Here is a 19,879-nt window from a genome sequence, read left to right on the forward strand (position 1 = left end):
CGGCCAGTTAGCCACAATTTCAGAGAGTCCTCTGTGGGGAGGCTCTTTGGGCAGGCATCCAGGGGGCTAGCAAGCCTACTAGACCCGAGGCTAAAGAGAGGACCTTGCCCGCTAGTCCTGGCAGGTCAGAAGAGGTCATCTGTACAGAAGTCAAGTTCCATGTGTAATATAGTTTTGGTCCTCTTCTGGATTATAATGATAGCTTTGTGCCAGCAGAGAATCAGCGTTGAGTTCTGTGGCTGGTGGCTTTTATTGCTTTGGAAGAACCCTGTCGTTCTGCTGAAAACAGGATGAGTCGGAGGCAGAAGCAAACTTCCCTTAGGCTGTTCTAATGCATTTCTATTTTATCAGTTACCTATGTTCTTGTGTGTGGAGATACAGATGTTAGCAATGCACTGGACTGATTTGTCTTGCAAATCTGTATAAAAATGTAATAAAATTTGTGAGCAATTGTGTACATATACAATTAAGGCTTACACAGTTATTTGTTGCTAACCTAAACAGAAGTTGAAATACTGCTAAAAATACTAATTGCTGGTGAGTGTATTAATGCTCGCTAAAATGCCATTCCACAATACTAAATAAAATTTCATATTGAATGGAATTTTTTATTTTGAAGCTTGCTGCAATTGGAGCGGTTGAGGAGCAGGTACAGCAGTGGGGGGCCGCGGGCATAGTCCAGCCCAGCAGTGGCGGTGGACAGCTGGGTGCTGCCTGCCGAGGGCACCCACTGCGTGATAGGAGCAGCCTGGCTCGGGTTTTGGCTTAGTGGCCCTTGGTGGGGAAGTCACACAGCAGGTACATTCTGTGTTATGTCCATTTTTGCTTCTCTGGTGTGTTTTATAGCTTGGTCATCTCTGCCTTGTTGCAGTCCATGCCTTAAAGATAGTTTTCAGCTTTTTATTTTCAGTTCTAGTCAAGAAAATAAGGTAATGGAAATATTTTGGGCCAGGTTAGATCAGACCTTCCTAATACATGATGTTGTTGCAGGTAAATAGGCAACAACTCTAATTCTAGTCAAGTAACTGCTCACAGATTTTCTCCTTTTTCATGTATAAGCCTTTAGAAAAGGGAACAGGTCAGATTGTATAACCAGAGTTCGTAAAATCCTGTCTACGCAAAGTTCAGATTCTGTGTCTCTTTAATTAAAATCGATGGAGAGACATAAATTAAAGAAGGGTTAGAAATGAAAACTTCAAGAGAGTCTTTTTGACAGTCTTTATTTTTATAAGCATTTTGTATTTTTATGTTGGATCTGGTTTGGTGTAGCATTTTCAGATGTAGGCACTTCTTAACCACCTTTTAAACAAGCTGCATATCAACTTAAACCATAGCTGGACTGAACTTTATCACATAAAGCCAAAGGCACAGTTTCTCATTTTGTAATTATTATTTCAAAGGCTAAAATAGTAATAAAAATAAAAGCATTTGAGGAAACACAACTCTTCAGTTTGAAGCAAACATCCAAACAAATGTATTTCTGTAGTGTTACAAAAAAATTATCTTCAGCCAATGATATCCACAGACCTCATTTAATTTAAGAAGCATTAATTTAGGAACTTCATATGCTCTTTAAAAATATACTTCTGTTTTTACTTTATGATGTTAACTGGAGTGTTCTCTACATATATGCAAATGGATGAAAGAATCAAGATCCCGATTCTGTATTGTTGGAAATTTTTTTTTCTTTTTCTTTCTTGGATTGGTAGGTTCCTCCGTTCCCCAGGAAATTCTGAGCTTTTCCACAGATTGGGAAAATCTTTTCCACAGATTTAATGACAGATTGGGAATTATAAAGCTGGCAACGTAAAACTTCAGTTTAACTTCTTAATCTTAATGTCTCAATGGCTTGCTTTAAATGCCATTACTGCTTCACCTTCTTCAACAAATTTAAAGCTCTGCTAACTGTCTGGCATCAAGCTTGTCAGAGTGCCAGCTATTTTGCCAGACTGTAGAGCCAAGATGCATGAAAATGTCAACAATCTCAGGCTCATTAGTTTTTGGCTTTCCTGGCCTTTCTGTAATGACTGCAGTGCTGCATAAGCTAAATGCTATTTTTTTTATTTACTCCTATTAGTTACAGTGGAAACCACAGCCAACTTTAATGTAAAGAGTTGAAGTAGTTGAAAGAGTGTTCTCCTATTGATTTGTTAATTTCAGTTATTTGCAAGGAAAGCTGCTTCCCAAGGTCTGCTTCCATATAAGAAGTTAGGAAAATATACAGGGTGGATATTTTGTTCTTTTCTTCTTCATGTATTTTCTCTTTTATAGCATTAGAAGATATTTGTTGGTTTTAATATGTTCACATTGGCCTTGTAAAGCCACTATGAACATTTCAGGCTAAAAAATCCCAAAACTTACTTGTTTGGCCTTTATTTATGATTTAATTGGTCAAGCAAAAAGGTTATTCACCTTGGGAAATGGTCACATGAGAACAATGCACAACTTAGAGCCTTTAATAAAGGTGGCACGGACCTTGTCCACATTTCTGAAATATATTGATTTTTGTCTGTATACCTTCAGCATGAAAATATATACTACTTGAGGACAGCTTGCACTTAACATATAGCGTTCATACAGATGCTGTACTAATGAATCTACTAATTTTGTTGGGTAACCTGTTACCTTCTATTGTAATGTCAAAGTCTAAAGGAAATGTCCAAATTAATTGAAAATACTTCTAATGTAATGGTCTGTCACTGTAGTGTTATAAACTTCTCTGTAAAAGCCACTTCACCCTTAAGTGAAGTTGTATCTTATTCTCTAGATACAACTGTGTCTTCAATTAATAATAACAATAATAATAATCTGTTGTACTGTTTACTTAGTATTCAAAACCACTGTGAAAAATATGATAATGCAAAATAGAAAGCAAGTTTGGAATGATACATAAACTACCAAATAGTTGAAAGGGAAGGTTTTTTCTTTACTAATTTTAGATAGTTTTACAAATACACATTTTCTGGAGAGAAATATATATATGTGTGTGTGTCTACTTATTTGCCTAATTTTTCAAGAAACTCACTAGCTGATGTAGTTTTCCAAAAGACAGGAATGTTGTCCTTAATGAGAACTCTGAGCTTGTCATGAAATAAATAACTGCTTCCATCCCTTACCTCCAGAGAGTTGCCTTTTTTGTCCAATTTTAGTCTTAAATCTAGGAAGAGTGACATCTTGTAATCTTTGTTAAGTAAGGCTTTTCAAATGTTTTGCTGCAGTTGTTCAAATCCAGACCAGTTGAGCTTTGACTGAAAATAATTACAAACTGATAGCTGTTTGGTGCTGAAAAAGAAATGAGTTGGTGATGTAAATCCCATTTCCAGTGTCTGGATGTCAACAATAGAAAACTCCAAGCTCAAAATCAGCACTAACTCAACAGCTTCGTTAGGACTTGCATTGAGGATAGTTTTGATGATTTTGCTTTTTGAGATAGATTTTGTTGCTTTTTTTCAGTAAGAGCTCATGACATAGTTCCTGAAATGTATTAGGTTACTCAGAAAGTAAATGTTAAAATGGGACCACATAAAATCTGTGCTCTTGTTCTGAACACTTATTTTGCTGAACTTTATTTTCTTCTGTTGAGTGTAGGAGCTGGATATGGTCTATTTTTTTTTGAGATCCGTGGCTCAACAACTTGTTTGTATTGTTGTTCAGTAACAGTAAAACATGCACTCATGCTTAGCATGCAGATGAAGACTGAAAGACCTGAGAGCTACTTGTGCATAGCCTTGTAGCTGTGTTCAAAAGAATGTAAAAACATATGTAAAAACATAGTGATTTGTGCCAGTAAACCATACTCAGAACAAATGGGTCAGACCTGACGTTTGTGTGGTGGAGGGTTGAACAGTGGTGAGCAACAGGTGCCTGGGGATCAGCATAAATACAGGGCAACTGTAGAGTGATATTTCATGGCTGATAGGAATAGTGGTTCTGGGATTTGCTGAGCCAAAAAAGCACATCTTCATGCTTTAATAGCTCTTGATGATGGAAACCTTTCTTCCTGCTGCAAATTTTTTGTTCCCATGATCATGTGATAAGATGTACAACGTAGCTATTCATGAAACAGATTGCAAATAGGTGTTTCCTTTTGAACTTACTCCCTGCTGGTACTGCTTGATGCCTCTGTCAGTTAACTGCCTTATTCTTTCTTTGGGTTTTCTGAGGTCCGTTGCCCTAGGCAAAGGCCCAAGATTGTTCAAATTTGCAGGAGAGCAGTAGTTTTCAAATTGATGGGAAATCTTGATTGAAAACAATGATGGAAAAATAATGGAAAACATGATGGAATATGTTTTCCATATGATGGAAAACATAATCAGGGTTTTGGTCAGGAGGGTTGTAGTGCTGAGAGTAGAGTGGAAAACAGAAAGAAGGGCAAGGGATGTATCTTCTCACCATAGCACGTAGGAGCAGGAGAACTGCTGAGAGCTGGTGCCAAAGGAATTTGAATGCTAGGAAATAGTTCTGTGATCTCTTAGCTGCTCACTAGTAGTGCATGCCTTGTTGAGAGGCAAGGAGATGGCTCTGTCTCCCTGTCCTCCTTTCTGAACCTCTTTCTGTACCTCTTGTCTGACATATGTCTGACCCCATCCCATTGCCTTCTCCCACTACTGCATCCCCTGCCCCCGCTAGTTCCAGTGGTGGAATACTAGGTTGGTTCAAAGGTAATTTTTATCAAAAAATATTGTATTGCTTTTTGGGTGCCTCTGTTGTAGATCATGCCTCCTTATACTGTGACCAAGCTTGCTGTGTTGGTAGCGTCTTGTGGCAAGAAGAACAAATGCTATGTTGTGTCAACTGTACAACTATGAGAAAAGTCCTCTGGGAACTAAGTTGTCAAATACAATGGTAAGCTGTGTTTAATTGGTCACTTTTATGGTCATGTTGTTTTGGAAATTTGTGGTACTGCCTTGAATCTCTTCTGGTACAAAATTCTAACCTTAGTCTGGTATATTTTAATGAACTTAAAATTTAGTGCTGCAATGGCTTTTCGTGGAACTAGATGGAAAAGTTTTGAAACTTGTAACAGAATACATTGCCGGTTTGAACTGATCCAGTCAGATAATGCCCTAAACCCGTGTTTCTAGGAGGGTGCTTCTCTGTTTCTGCCTGGCATTCTGGAGCAATGAAAGGAGGAAGCTGATATTTGCAGACATTATATGGAGTCCTGACATTCAAACTCAGTGCCTCTAGCTCATTAGCACAGTTCACATTCCTTATACATCAGAAAAGGATCTTCCACAAAATGTAAAGACACCAAATGACTTTATAGCTCTCTCATGGTATAGTGGTAGAGCTTTTATACAAATTAGAACAAGTATTCCAGATTTTTGGTCAGCTGAATTAATTTATTCCTGTATCAGACTGCTTGAAGTTGCTGTCCCTAATTGTGTTGAAAAGAGTACAAAAGCCTTTGTGCAGGATAACTGTAAAATTTCTTTAAACAGTTACCTCTTTACACCTAAAGGCAGTTTGTTTGCAAAGTAGTCGATGCATATTGGCGAGTAACATGGAAATAAGTCTTTTCCTGTTGTGTGTGATCTTTTCTTTGGATAGAATATCTTTTCTGTGCATATTTTTACAGAGGAGGTTAGTAGAATAATTAATCTTGTGCTCTTTAAATGCTTCTAGAGCTGATGAAGAGGTTGAGGAGCTGGGGATGAGAAGGAGTATTTGTGTGATTTGTCCAGGAATGCATGTTGACTAATCGGTAGATATCATAATCAGTTTTGAAAGTTGTGTTTTATTAATTAATCTACGTATATAACTAATCACCCTTTGAGTTATAAATTTGAAATTCAAAAGGCACAAATAATTTTCACTATCATTTGTATTAGATGCTTCTCCATTTAAATGTATTGTTTTACTCAGGAAACTGGGATATGTTCCATTAAATTCACTGGCTGCACCATTTGAAAAAAAAAAAAACAAACCACAAAACAAACCAAAACCATACACCTGTTTTATTTATTTTTAACTTCTCATGGAAAGCAAAACCTCATCAATATGTATCTTTTTTTTTTTTCTTTTTTCTTTTTTCTTGCCAGGAAGCTGGTGCTATACAGGTTACCAAGTGGAAAAGGAAGTGCTTTGTTGATTGTTCTCAATACTCTCTCCACCTGTGTTTCTGATACTGTGTTTTCAATTTATGTGGCTGTTGACTATTAATGAAGTTTGTAATAATTTAATTTTAATTTTTTATGCCTCATGACCAGTGAGTTCCAAAGTCTTTTGAAAGAGACTGGAGGAAAGGTGGAAGCTAGAACATGATGGAGTCAGAATAATCTTCTATGCCTGATTTTTCTCAGGAACACCATTAAACTAAGGCTTGGAAATTTTGCTGGAGTTAAGAATGTTCAAAATAAGCCTAGAAGAAACCTAAACAGTGCTGATGGCTCCTTGAGTTTCTCTGCATTTCATGAGAGCTGTAGCACTTCTCAGAAAGACGGCTTTCCAAAACTTACTTTAAAGAGAAATTGAAGATCTGTTAAGCATGTAGTTAGAAAACTGAGGCTAAAAACTGAAGAGCTTCTAACAGATTTTACTTCTGATAAGTTTTTATTTCTTCATCTTGTCTGTGGGAGTCAGTCTTCTGTAGGCTAGATGATTTGAATGGTTGTGAGGATAGTAGTAGACATCTTAAAAGTACAGTAATGCAAGCAGGAGAGTTAAAACAACAAAATATGATGACCATGAATTTCATAATTAAATCTGAAGCATGGCAGAGATGATATTTTGTTATTTCTGTGCTCCAGGGTAACTGGACATGAGACTGAAGGACTACTAGCACTACGACCGTGAGAAATATTTACATGGTTATGTTACACAGCCATCTTGTAGTGCCTTAAAATCGCCTAGCCACATTACCTACAAACTACCTGCTACTGAGAAAATAAGGGCAAGTCATAATAATTGAAGCAGTGTTAATGATTGAATTGGCTTATCCTAACTAACTATCCTAAACTAACTCCGTAGTTTAAAAGCATGTGTGAGCTTCAGTGAACAAAGCAGACCAGCAGAGCTTGCATATTTGGGACATCAGCTGTGGAGTTTCTAGTTGAAATCTGACTCATGTTTGTTAGGATCAGAGGATGGGCAAGTTTTCAGAAATCTCAAGTCTACTGTGTAGACTTAGCTAGAGTGAACTTTAAGCCTGTCTTTAATGTACAGTTCAGCTGGTGGCCATGGCAGTTTGGCTGTTCTTGCAGGATCTATGCTTATTATCAGTGGAGCTACAGGGAGTACCAAATACTCCTCCTGGCTGCACTGGCCCTGCATTTGCCAGATGGGCCTTGGCCACGTAGAGGACCAGGTAATCCATTATTTCACTTCTGTTCAGTGCAAGACAGAGAGGTTTTCATTTAATAGGGACAGCTTCCTATCTTCTATGAAAGTTGTGGCAATTGCATCAGGTCACATACTGTGTAGCCATGGGGCGAGGGAAAGCAGAAACATAGCAAATTCTTTTTAAGATGGCAGTAAGTCCTGTCAATTACAGAAGGCTACCCCAAAGGAGCTGTAAGATTTTGCCCAGAGAAATGCAAAAGTATATACAGACAAATTTTAGAGTTAAAATACAAAAAGTAAAAAATAACAGCTAGGTAATCTCAAGCCACTGCCATTGGCATTGTATACATTCATTTTAAATTGCGCAGAATGACTGAGAATAGAAGAATGGCCATACTAAAGTATATCAGAGGTCCATTTGCACAGCATGCTGTCACCAGCCGTGAACAGATGTAATAATGAGTGTATACATACATCTAAAGAAGAAGGGGTAGGCATATGTTGATACTTCTCTCCTTTCTCCAACTGCCTTTAGCTCAGGGGACTGAGTTGGCTCTGGCTTTGTACTTTCAGTGGCAGTGCTTCCATATCTGATGGATTTTTATTTCACAAATTTTTCCAGTTTCCCTTGAACCCATATAAAGTTCTTCTATCCACAGCATTGGTCAGCAAGGAGTTCTGTGGCCCTTGGCATGAGGAATTACTCCTCATGTTTGTTTTTGACCTGGCTTCTCCGGCCTCTTTTTTGCACTTGGAATGCAAGATGGGGCTAAACCAGAGGTTTATGTAGTGGCATAATAATGTTCCCTGTTTAATTCTTTCATCCTTTCCTAGTAACACTTAACATCTGATCTGCATTTTTGAGAACTGCCAGGCATTAAACTGCCATTTTCACAGAACTGTTTATCATAAGGTCTTACTCCTGAATGTCATGTGTTGTGGTTTAACCCCAGCCAGCAACTAAGCCCTACACAGCTGCTCGCTCACTCCCCCCTGGTGGGATGGGGGAGAGAATCAGAAGGGTAAAAGAGAGAAAACTCATGGGTTGAGATAAAGACAGTTTAATAGGGAAAGCAAAAGCCATGCACTCAAGTGAAGCAAAATAAGGAATTCATTCACTCCTTCCCATGGGCAGGCAGGTGTTCAGCCATCTCCAGGAAAGCAGGGCTCCATCACGCATAGTGGTTCCTTGGGAAGATAAACGCCATCACTCTGAACATCCCCCCGCTTCCTTCTTCTTCCCCACCTTTATATACTGAGCATGACATCATATGGTATGGAATATCCCTTTGGTCAGCTGGGGTCAGCTGTCCCAGCCGTGTCCCCTCCCAGTTTCTTGTGCACCTGGCGGAGCATGGGAAGCTGAGAAGTCCTTGATTTAGTATAAGCACTACTTAGCAACAACTAAAACATCTCTGTATTATCAACCCTGTTTTCAGCACAAATCCAAAACATAGCCCCATACTAGCTACTGTAAAGAAAATTAACTCAGTAGCTAGTTAATCTCAGCTGAAACCAGGACAGCATGCCATATTAACCTCAGACCCTGGGGTTTTTCTGTATGTTGGGTTAGGATTGTTTCTTCCTAGGAGCATCATTTTATGTTTATCTATGTTTAACTTAAACCACTCATTCTTTTAAGGTCCTTCTGTAACTGTAGTGGTTTAAGGTGGAGGATGCAAAATGTAATCTTAAAACCATTTTTAATTTGTGTTTGTCCTCTAACATAAAACTAGCAAAAATAATGTTTGTTCTCAAATTTTATAAAATTTATGGGTTTGTGCCTTTAAAATTCCAACACAGCTTTTTAAAACTCCTGAATGTTGTTTTAATGCATGTGTGTAATGGACTTGTGTTAGTATAAAACATGTATTAAAACATTAGTATAAAACAAACATAGGGTTACTTTGTGGCTTTTCTCCAGACTTCTCAGGTGGGTTTTGACCTTGAAACCCTTGGTGTTTTGACCTAAACAGTAGAGAAAACTAATTTACTTGAAGCAGCCATTTCTGTTTGGGTAGGCATGTTTCCTTGAATATACAGAGTCTGGGGCCTGACCTTGGCAACATGTGTTGGAACATGAAAATGTTGCCCCAAGTGATAGTAGTTTAAAAACATCAGCTTCCTCTTTATTTTCATATTGTAAGCATTGTTTTTAGAACATGTGTTTGGCACGCTTAACCCCTTTATATCTTTCCCTAGAAACGTGTACAAATGCTGAGCATGAAGTCATAACGTTATTATTCTTTGCTTACTCTGGGTTTAAATCCTTGAATTACCTACCTTTAGTTTTCTGAATATGGGTGTAAGTGCACGATCATTTGCATTCTCAGAATGGTGCCTGTTTTCAGAAGCCCTTTGGACATGTTGTAACAAGGTAAAAGTTAGTCCTGAAGCAAGTAAGGACATTTCTATTTGTAGGAAAATCATACAGAGACTTGGAAAGAGTTTCAGAATTAGCTCACTATTTTCCAGGCTGCTGCATGTTCACTTTTAGAGTATCCCTGCCCAGAAACTAGTAATAACACTAAACCTGACACCACAGTACAGCACAGGTCACTGTCCAGGTTCAGTTCTGCTGGGAAAATAGACTAAATGTTATTCTGAATCTGAACGTCGTTAATTTAGACGTGAATAGTGGAAGGAAAGCATGTGCATGGCTGTCTTTTGCATATGGAGCACTTTTGCAAGACACAGAATGATTTTTTTTTTTAATTTTTTTTTTTAGTCCCACCAATGTGACAGGTTACTTTGTCATAAGTTTTTAAACTAGAAATGCTGTATTGAAAAACAGGTAAGAACCCACTGGATAGCTTTGAGCTCTAGTGGAATTGCATACATTGAATAATACTGTAAAAATTATCCTCCTTCAAATCCTAAGCCCCACCCACAAACCTTTTCCTTAATATTCTGAATACTATTGTTCCTGCCTGGAGCAGATTGCTACTTTCATTTCCAGAAATGGGAGAAAACTGATGTTCATCATTAAGTAAGTTCCCTGGTGCTGCCCCTACTCCTCTGTAACATCAGCTGTGTATGTAGGGCAAGACTGTAGCACAATCTTTAAACAAAAGAAAAAGACAAAAAGCCTTTCCTGCCTCGGTGGCCTTTCTCAGAGCAAGGCGGCTTTTGTGGTGATGGAACAGAACTTCTCTTGTTCTGCAGGGCTTCCTATCTGGCTGATGTAGGCTGGTAATGTCAGTTTCACATAGGAATAACGTTATTTTTGTCTCAGCACAATAACCATGAGGTAGGTACCAAAGTGGAAGTACAGAAATAAGTCTTGTGCCCCCAGAATGGGGTTGTAAAACTACATATTCAACATAATTAGGTACCTAATTGCGTGCTTAAAGTTAAGTAATGTATATACATATGTAAGTAATTTAATTATACTGGAAAGTATTTTATTTGTCATGGTTTGTGCTCTGCTCCCTACAAATCAAATTATAGGTAGAGTTTATTCTGTAACTGTTTGAAAATGCTTGCTTTCTGGGTAATTTCCTTTTTTGGTTTGGGGTTTTTTTTTGGTGACATTAACAAAGCTTAAAAAACTACCTGTGAAAAATCCAAGCCAGTGTCGAAAGTACAAAAAGCATATGCAAAAGGAAGACTTCAAAATAAGTAAGTTGTATCTAGCCAACTTTGTTATAGTTCAACACCCTGAGGTCAGAAATCACCGGAAACTGTTTCCGTCTGCTTATAAAAGCTAGTGAACAGTGCAGCTCTTTGGATTGAAGTCACCAGCTAACTGTTTTGGAACAGCTTTGTGTAGATTTTTGTGTCTTAATCTCTCCTCAGTAGAAAACGCCATAATGGAGAGAACTTTAACAACTTCTCTTGTTAGTGAAACCAGCCATTTCATAACAGGGAGAAACTAAGGAATCGCACTTACTACAAAATTGAGTTTCCGCTAAATCTGATGACCAAAAGGAGAATGATCTTCTACTTAACAGTGGCGGCACAGGCAACAAACAGCCTCTCAGGGTATTTGCTGCTTCCAGGTTGTTAACAAAACTGTTTTCAGAAATTTGTTTAAATTGGTTACATGTGAGAAAATACTGGAAAAAAAACAGTGGTACAGTGCTGGAGGACTTCTGCAATTAGACCCACCAGACCTCGAAATGAGGTTGGTTTTGGTTCATTCGTGATGAAGGTCCCTGGAATAGCACACTGAATAGTGAAATTAATGAGCCTTAATTTTAGCTCAAAGCTTGTCCATTAATACAACAGAATATACCAAATTTATGCAGGATTAGCAATAGGAAAATGCCAGCACTAGAAGCATGAAGGAAAGACAGACAGCAGGCCACGGGAACAGTATACCAGAAGAGTGTATGAGAATAATTTCCATTTTGTCATTAGACTGATTTCTTGGCCATGGACCTTCTAGTGTAAATATTTTAAAATACCTTTTCCAGTGCTTATTTTGGCCAGTACCAGTTCCTTCCCTTGCATCAACGTTCCCCCCACTGCCTTGGATTTAGACTGTTGTTGGATAACCTTTAACTGTATACCCTATGGAGCAGGGAATGGTCTCTGTGTCTCAGCAGTTGAGGCTAGAAGTGGGGGGTTTAAATTAACACAACCTGTCAACTGTTAAAGAGGAGCTTATCTATTGTTATTGCCTTTTTATAATGCCACCATTTACTGGTAAGCGCTAATGTTTGACTAGGGAACAGTTATACTGGCTTGGATTACTGTAACATTACTTAGTACGCTTGGCTGGGTGCGATCTCTTGTGGATAAGCAAGTGTGATGTCAGTCGGGCTCACCACAAACTTGATCTCGACCTGCCTTCAGAATTCACTTCTGTAAATCGTGTCTACTGCAGTGATTGCTTACTGTCTCTCATGTGTGACCTGTTACCAGTAAAGATTGGTACTGGTAACATACAACCTGTTAACTAGTAAAGATTATAAGGAGGATACAGGTGAAGTTGTGCTCCAAGTCCCTAGCATTCTGCTGAAAATCCTGACTTTGTATTTTTAATCTCAGAGAGCTTTGTTTGCAGGGTTGGTATGATTTTAAGTGGTGAATACTGGTAATAGCTTCACTGTAAAGGAAATCCGTTGTTTTTCTGAGTTACTGAATAATGTATGCAAGTACCTATAGTGACTTCTATGCGTGCACATGCGTGTTGTATATGTGGTTTTGGTGTAACGATGTCAATTACTCTATGTATAGCTCTGAGCTTAATTCGTTGCTTCTGTTTATTCTTGATTATTCAGCATATTAGTTTCATGCCAAGCAATATTTAAGTTCATTTCTTTAGAGACAGTTCTTCTGCTAGTCATTTTAACAGCTACATGCAGTACACCAAAGAATTTAAAATACTTTTTCTTTTCTTTTTTTTTTTCAGACTTAGAAGTTCCTGATAAGGATTTTTTGTTTTCATACTACATTTCTACTACATATTTCAGCATAGATGGAATTGCAAAAAATTAACCCAATCATAAATATAGCATGTCTGGTGTTTCGTGTGTGTATACTTCTAAAATTTTCTATTGTAATTAATATATTATAAATATTATATAAATTATAAATATATTCTATTATAATATTTTAAGAAATTGTTGAAACACTAAGTTGGTGTGAAAAGCAGTAACAGACTTCTCTGGCGTATGGATGCTAGTAAGTTGCTCCTCCTGAAGATGATAAAAGGATTTTTAGAGTGCTTTAATCCTAACCAGACCACAGGAGGGATCTGAACACTGTTCTCAAAACTCTATTTCAATGAAAACCTTGCTTCTTTATTTTTAGAAACAGAAGGAGTTTCAAACAGAAAATTACATTAGGTTTAATACACTGTGTCATAAGGGGAAGTTCTTAGTGTGCCTCTTGGGATGCAGTATGTATTTGTGCGACATGTTTATGCCATCTTTCATAAATTGCTGATTACTTTTATTGTTCTCTCACTCCCTTCTGTCATGTAGCCGTCCTCAGAAGGTGTGTTTATGTCCATTCCTGCCAATACATCCGCTAAAGGTCTCCACCTGCTTGTATATAATTCAGCATCCGGCAGAGGTGAGTAAGGCTGTGGTAATTGTTGGAGTTCAGATAGAATCTTAATGCAGCATATGGTAGGCAAGAGGAAGCAGCTATGCTGTTAACATCATATAATGATTTTTCCTTTTAAACTTGATGACTGAAATGCCAGTTCACCTGAGTTATTGTATCTTTTATCCAGTTCTTCTGAATTATTGTATCTTTTGAAATCACACCTTATTTCTGCAACTTCCATGCATTCAAGACATCTTTTCTTATCTGAATAGTCCTGTTAGAATCTGAAGTCTACTTGCCTTGGTACAAATTGCAAGAATTAATCTTGACATGGTGTTTCACAGAGGTGCTCAGAGTTGATCCAGGGAGGAATGTGTTTTGATTATAGCAGTGGTCTTTTATTGATGTTAGTGTTCTCTTAAAGTATGAATTAAGCAGTTCATCTTAGTGATGACCTTAGCTGTTTAGCCAATGGAAAACTATAGTTTAGCTTCAGAACAGTATGTTTTGTTTTACCTAATAGGAGAATTTATGTTGATGTTTTCCCGTCTGTTAACAGTGGAGTATGGTGGTGGATCATAAGGGTTTTAGAAGCTGGACTGCAGTTACACAGATCTGGATAGATGGTGGGTCTACAAATTAGACTGTGAAGTTCAGAAACCTGTACTCTTCTGGTCCAGCTGTTTACTTAGCATTATACAGTAGCTCAGTCAGCATGTAGAGAGTTTTTGCCTGGAGGAACTTAAACAGAATGTAAAAGAGCAAGTTAGAGAAAAGTGTTCTCTCACAGAGAAACAAAACAGAAGCCATGACACATTTGGTCCCTAAATGGGAAAGCTGTGATTTTTAACTGGCTACTTATAAGAAGAATACTGTTTTGTGGTACTTCTTATTTCAAAAGTACTTAAGTATATGCTTAAGTCACTTACTGGAAAAAAGAGGTACAAAAATCTGCCAGAGAAATTTGAACTGGCATTTGAATTGTGTTAAATTTCTTATTCATGGTGGAAGGTATTATTAGAAAAAGTTTGCAGATTCTTTTTAGATTTCATACACCATTCCTGTGTCCTTCTGACAAAGGACTTTTTATTAATTAGCAATCACAACAGCTATCTGTTACAATGGGATGCAACTTTTCTATTAGTGTATGTTACGTAATGATAATTCACATCATAAACTAGTATTGGAAGACCACTGTATTTGAAGACAATCCATCTGAGAGGAAAAATTTAACTGTCTGACTATACGAGGGCACCTGGCTTATCAGAGATAAATACAAACAAATGGTAGGAAGCTAAGAATATCTTACAATGACCTTTGATAGTGTTTGTCTTAGATGATCACAGGTGATGTTTGTGACTCCAGAACAGCAGAGGCATACCTGACAAAAGATAGCTTCCCTTTGGTGTAGCTGCTCATACTCAAAGTACAATCACTCTTGAAGGCAGGTAAGCCTTCTGGACTGTATCCGATCCTTCAGTCTGCCATTTCATTACAGATACACTGTAAGAGTCCGTTTCAGAAGTATCTCATTAAACTAACCAGATAGTGAATGTCTTTACTGCACATCAGTGTCGACTGTCATCCTCCATGTGCTTCATTATTTACTGGCTTTGGAAGTCCACAGTGCAGTGAAGTAAGCCACCAACTACAGTCAAATGATGCTATTGAGACTTGTATTCAGGTGAGATAGTAATGTAGGAAATCAGGAGAAACATTTCCTGTGCTCTCATTAATGTGACTTTCTCCACATTCTTACTATCCAGAGGCCATGCTGCCAGATAGACCTGTGCAGGTATCAGGTACTGTGAAAGAGAGAGGAATCACTTATTGCAGAGCAGTGGATCCCAGGTGAGGAATCATACCATCCAGCTTCCATTTTGCATATTAGGCCCATGAATTAATTAGCTTTTTGTTTGTGAAGTAATTCATAGAGAATTCAGCATTCCATGTCAAGAGGTAAATACTTGTTTTCTGAATAGTGTTAGTGTACCATTGTTCATAATGAGACTAATTTAAAAATTAAGTATATAGAAACCCAGTATCCCAAACCCAGCATCAGGACTAATGGAAAGGTGAAGGAATTATTTGCCTAGCCTAATTTCTTTTTCTTCTTGGCATATAGAGATATATATATATATAAGTAAATAAAATAATTTCATTGTTTTTCCCTTCTCATGCCTACTGTTATGAACCTTAGGTCAGGTCAGTGGCATAGCTGGGTGTACAAAACCCTGTACACATTTGTCTTACCTTTGCCTTTTATCATCCTTGGAGTGATCTGCAGCAGAGTGTAGGCCATTATGTACTTTTCAAAACCTGAGTGATAGGTATAACTTAGGACAGAGCTCTTAAAGCATAGCAGAGGGTACTGTTTAGGTTGTTCTGCATCCCTGCCACCTTTTTTTCTGTAGGTGCAAGGATTTTCAATGTTAAGCATCTGAGAAGAAAACTTAGATTGTGTGTATTTAATGAATTTGTATATTGATCTAATGCCAGTAATTAGCTTTGACTTGCTTATTATAATACTGCTTTTGCATAGTATTCCTTATAGAACAGTAAGAATCAAATATAAGGGGAAAATTTTTGCTAATTGTCCTAACAATTCCTAAACAAAAATGGAGGAAATATATATCTGCTGGCTTTAATAAATATTTTTGTTAGTTAGAACTGTCCTGTTTATTGTAGGTGGGTAATGCTGTACTAACCAAAAGTACCACTAATTCCCAGAAAAGAAAAAAAACAAATGTGAAAGTAAGTTGTATTGGTCTAGCTGGGATGGAGTTAACTTTCCCCATAGCAGCCCTCATAGTGCTGTGCTTTGTGTTTGTGGCTAGGACACTGTTAGTAACACACCAGTGTTTGGGCTACTGCTGAGCGATGCTTGCACAGCATCAGGGCTGTCCCTCCAAACCCCCCATCCAAAGGCCAGTAGCCTGGGGGTGGGCAAGAGATTGGGAGGGGGCATAGCCAGAACAGCTGAACCAAGCTGACCAAAGGGATATTCCATACCATATGATGCAATAACAACTGGGGCAGGGCGGGCAGAGGCAGCATTCGTTATTAAGGTGTTTGTCTTATGGAGCAACCACTACACGTGCCGAGGCCCTGCTTCCCAGGAAGTGGCTGGACATCGCCTGCTGGTGGAAGTAGAAAATAAAATCTTTTTGCTTTCCTTTGCTTCTGCACATGGCCTTTGCTTTTCTTTATTAAACTGCCTTTATCTTGACCCACGAGTTCATTTTCATCTTATTTTCTGCCCTCTGTCCTGCTGAGGAGGGGGAGTGATAGAGGGGCTTGGTGGGTACCTGGAGGCCAACCAAGGTCAACCCACTGCATAAGTCCTCCAATCCTATTTCCATATATGTACTTCAACGGTCAAATAATGAATAAACAAAGAGTTGCAAATCACTATTAGAACACTGAGAAGAGCGAAGGAGGGAGTAACTGCTCACTTTCAAACCAGTAAATGGAAAAAAGCCAATATGATAACAAATAGGTTATATATAGTCTAGTTAAATACAAATGTTTTTTAATGAAGAAAATTATAAACAAATGAAACCTTTTTTAATGTTGGTTTGACTTAGCTGTTCTTAAGCTTGTGTTCTCAAACAATTCCTTTCAGCTTTGAATTTTATATTTTATCTTCCTGTACACATGGATTGTTTTTTAGACTGCAAAATTCCATTTTCCCTGTTGGTAAGAGAATGTATTTATTTGATATGGAAGGTAATTCTGGAGTAATGATAAGCCATTGGAGGGAACAGTTGAATGGCTTTCCCTTGACTCATGATGGCTCTTTTGTTTTGCTTATCAGAGACAAATAATTGATTTTCTTCGAGTTCCTTTATTGCCACTTCTTACATTCTCATGAAGACGGGAGTCTTCTGACTAGTGAATTGGAGTGCTATTTAATTATGAGGAAATAAAGACAAATAATACTGTACCACCATTGATGGCTTATTCCGCTTTGCTGAGATAGAAGAAATCAATGGTAGTTTGAAGGATATTTCTCCCTCCTCTTGCTAGCACTTCACTCCCCAGGTACTTTGATCTTCATCTCTTCTTAGGAGACATCATGCTGCTGCTGCTGTGCAAAGTAGTGGTGGATGTAGCAGGACAATTTATTCCTTCAACTTCATGGTGTTTTTATTTATAGAGGATCAGTAGATATGGATCAGAAAAAGCAAAATTAATAAAAGTTTTAGGCAACACTGATAAAAGTCTTCACAGAAATAATTTAACAGCAGTTTGGTAGCAAGGCAATGTGAGAGCCACAGGCAGCTGCACATTGATACTTGTGGAAGGTAACAGCTGCCCAGAGAGAACCGAGAGAGCTAATCAAGGCCTTATGTGTTCATAAATACTGAATTGTTGATACATGGCTCATAAATCAAAAGACAGACCAAACCCCCCCTGGGTTTTCATTAATTAATCCTGTGGTTTAGGGACTGATCTTTGGATTTTCGTTGTCTGAATCATGAGATGTTCAGATTGAGAATATTGTAAGAACTCATTTCTTACTGGGTTTAGGGCTTTCAAAATCCTCACCTGACCTCTAGCATCTTGCCTCCTGCTAGATTCAGCTAATAACCTTCCTTTGTTCCTCTTGTGATAAATAAATGAATTGAAACTTTCATTCAGTTTTCAGAGTTGGCTTGCTGTCTTCATTAAATACAAGATAAACCTATGCTCTCTCTTCTTTGATGGGAAAACAAAAATTGATGTCCTAAATATTCAAGCTCAGTTTGCAATACTTGTCTAGACAAAAACTAGTGTGTTCCCAGCTGTGTTAAATAAAGGACAGACACAAATTCCTCTGTTTAATAAGTAGATGGTTTGCTTCAGTTGGCAGTACTTCCATCTTCTTCCACACAGCTCTCTTTAATGCTCTTCGAGATCTGAAGAGCCCCTGCTCCCCCCCCCAGGCATGGTAGTCACCTTCCTCACCTGTGGCATAAAAATGTAGGCAAATGCCTGGTCAACACAGCCTGAATGGCACAAGATGGAGTACTCATGGCAGTGTTGGTGCTTTTGTCCTGGTTACTGGGAAGTGACAGCAGAGTGGAGATGTTTATATTTCACAGTCTGTTCTGATACACCCAGTGCTTTTATTTTTAGCAGCTGTTTGTGGAAATCAAGCCCTCCCCTCACTTTCCAATATAGAGGCATTAGCTCCCCAACCTATTACATTAATGCTAATACTGGTTTTTGCCTACTGCTTATTATTCTGTGAAGATTCATTGTTGTTTTTGATACTGATAGCCTAGTTCAAATTTATGCTGATGATCATAGGTTAGTTAAGACTAAGTTTAATACTATCAATCAAAACAACACAATTTGAATGTATCAAAATTAGGTATTTTTTCTTGTAGATCTCTTTTTTTTTTTTTTTCTTCTTATCTGGTAAGATTTTTTCTGTGTCTGTAGTCAAAAGAGCTTGAAAGTAAATGGAAACATTAACAATTCATAGAAGCCCTCCGTGAATTTATTCAAAAGTAACTTTTCATTTTTACAGGAAAATCGAGTGCTAAGGACAGTACCTTTGCTAGCAGCTTGTCTCCCTCCGGACAAATGTAAAATTTTGGTTGGTCGACGTTTCAGTGAAGACAGGTGAGCAGGATTGCCTATGCATTTTCTGGTCCTCTATAAATTATGGAGATATTTTTTTCAGTATCTTTATTAATAGCCAACAGTGTTCTTAATTTTTATTTCAAGTGTGCATATTCACTTTTGATATAAGCTTTTGATTTCCAGCAAAGGTAAATTATGCATAATAGTCAGAAACACATGGTATGTCTTCCTTGGGTTGTAGCTTTTACTGTCTCAGTTCTCTGCTCTTGGAAAGTTCAGGTGGTTACTCTGCAACTCTTAGCTTTTTGCAGTTCTGTTCTTACCTGGTACTAGGTTTGTCTTGCTATTCTCTATGATTCTTTTCGTATTTGCTTTGTCTGACAAACCAGTTGGTGTTACTGAAATATAAGTAATAGTTTTTACTTGAGTGTGGGAGATTGTACTTGAGAAGGGAGTCCAGTGATGAAAAACTCTGAGAATGTATTTTTTCAAATCCCTTCCTCTTTTCTTAATATTAATTATAAGAAAGCATAGCTTTCAGAATTTTTAAAATTTTTTTTTATTATTCTGAGACCTTGGACAATATTGGTCTCCCACATAATAATGTCTTTAATCTTCATTAGATGAAGCTAAGTCTTAGAAACCAGTTCTTGGTACAAAAGCCAATGAAATTTTACTACGTACACTTTCAATAAAAGCAAATAAAAATAATGAATACTGATTAAGGAAATTAATTCTAAAATTGAATTTAATCTTTGGAGAAAACTTTTTGTAGAGTACAGTGAACAAAAATGCTGGAAGATGATTCAGAATGGTGGTCCCACACCTTTGTGCTGTCTGTATAGTAATTAGAGCACATTAGAAATACATTGCTTTTCTATTAGTCTTCTATGATAATAACTATAATAATTATCTAAGAAGTTACAGGCTACAGGGAAATTGTACTGTCTTCCCATTAAACCTGAAAATGAAGCAGCGTTTCATACTGACGTGCACAGGGTGGAACACTGTCAATACAGTC

At 37.7% G+C, this 19,879-nt stretch overlaps 1 protein-coding gene across 3 annotated transcripts in view; it reads left to right on the forward strand.

Moving 5' to 3' along the window:
- The window catches only part of DTWD2 (DTW domain containing 2), a 96,695-nt gene that overhangs the window by 18,770 nt on the left and 58,046 nt on the right, over nucleotides 1-19,879 (forward strand). For 2 of the 3 annotated variants that reach the window (XM_072860453.1, XM_072860452.1), the window contains exons 2-3: nucleotides 13,218-13,308; nucleotides 18,803-18,897. In XM_072860453.1, coding sequence (XP_072716554.1) covers nucleotides 13,218-13,308; nucleotides 18,803-18,897 — 186 coding nt within the window. Of the gene's footprint in view, nucleotides 1-4,712; nucleotides 4,846-13,217; nucleotides 13,309-18,802; nucleotides 18,898-19,879 lie in introns of all 3 variants that reach the window. The other variant, XM_072860454.1, reaches the window with a different exon arrangement.

Source organism: Ciconia boyciana, chromosome 4 (genome assembly GCF_034638445.1).
Source record: "Ciconia boyciana chromosome 4, ASM3463844v1, whole genome shotgun sequence".
NCBI lineage: Eukaryota > Metazoa > Chordata > Aves > Ciconiiformes > Ciconiidae > Ciconia > Ciconia boyciana.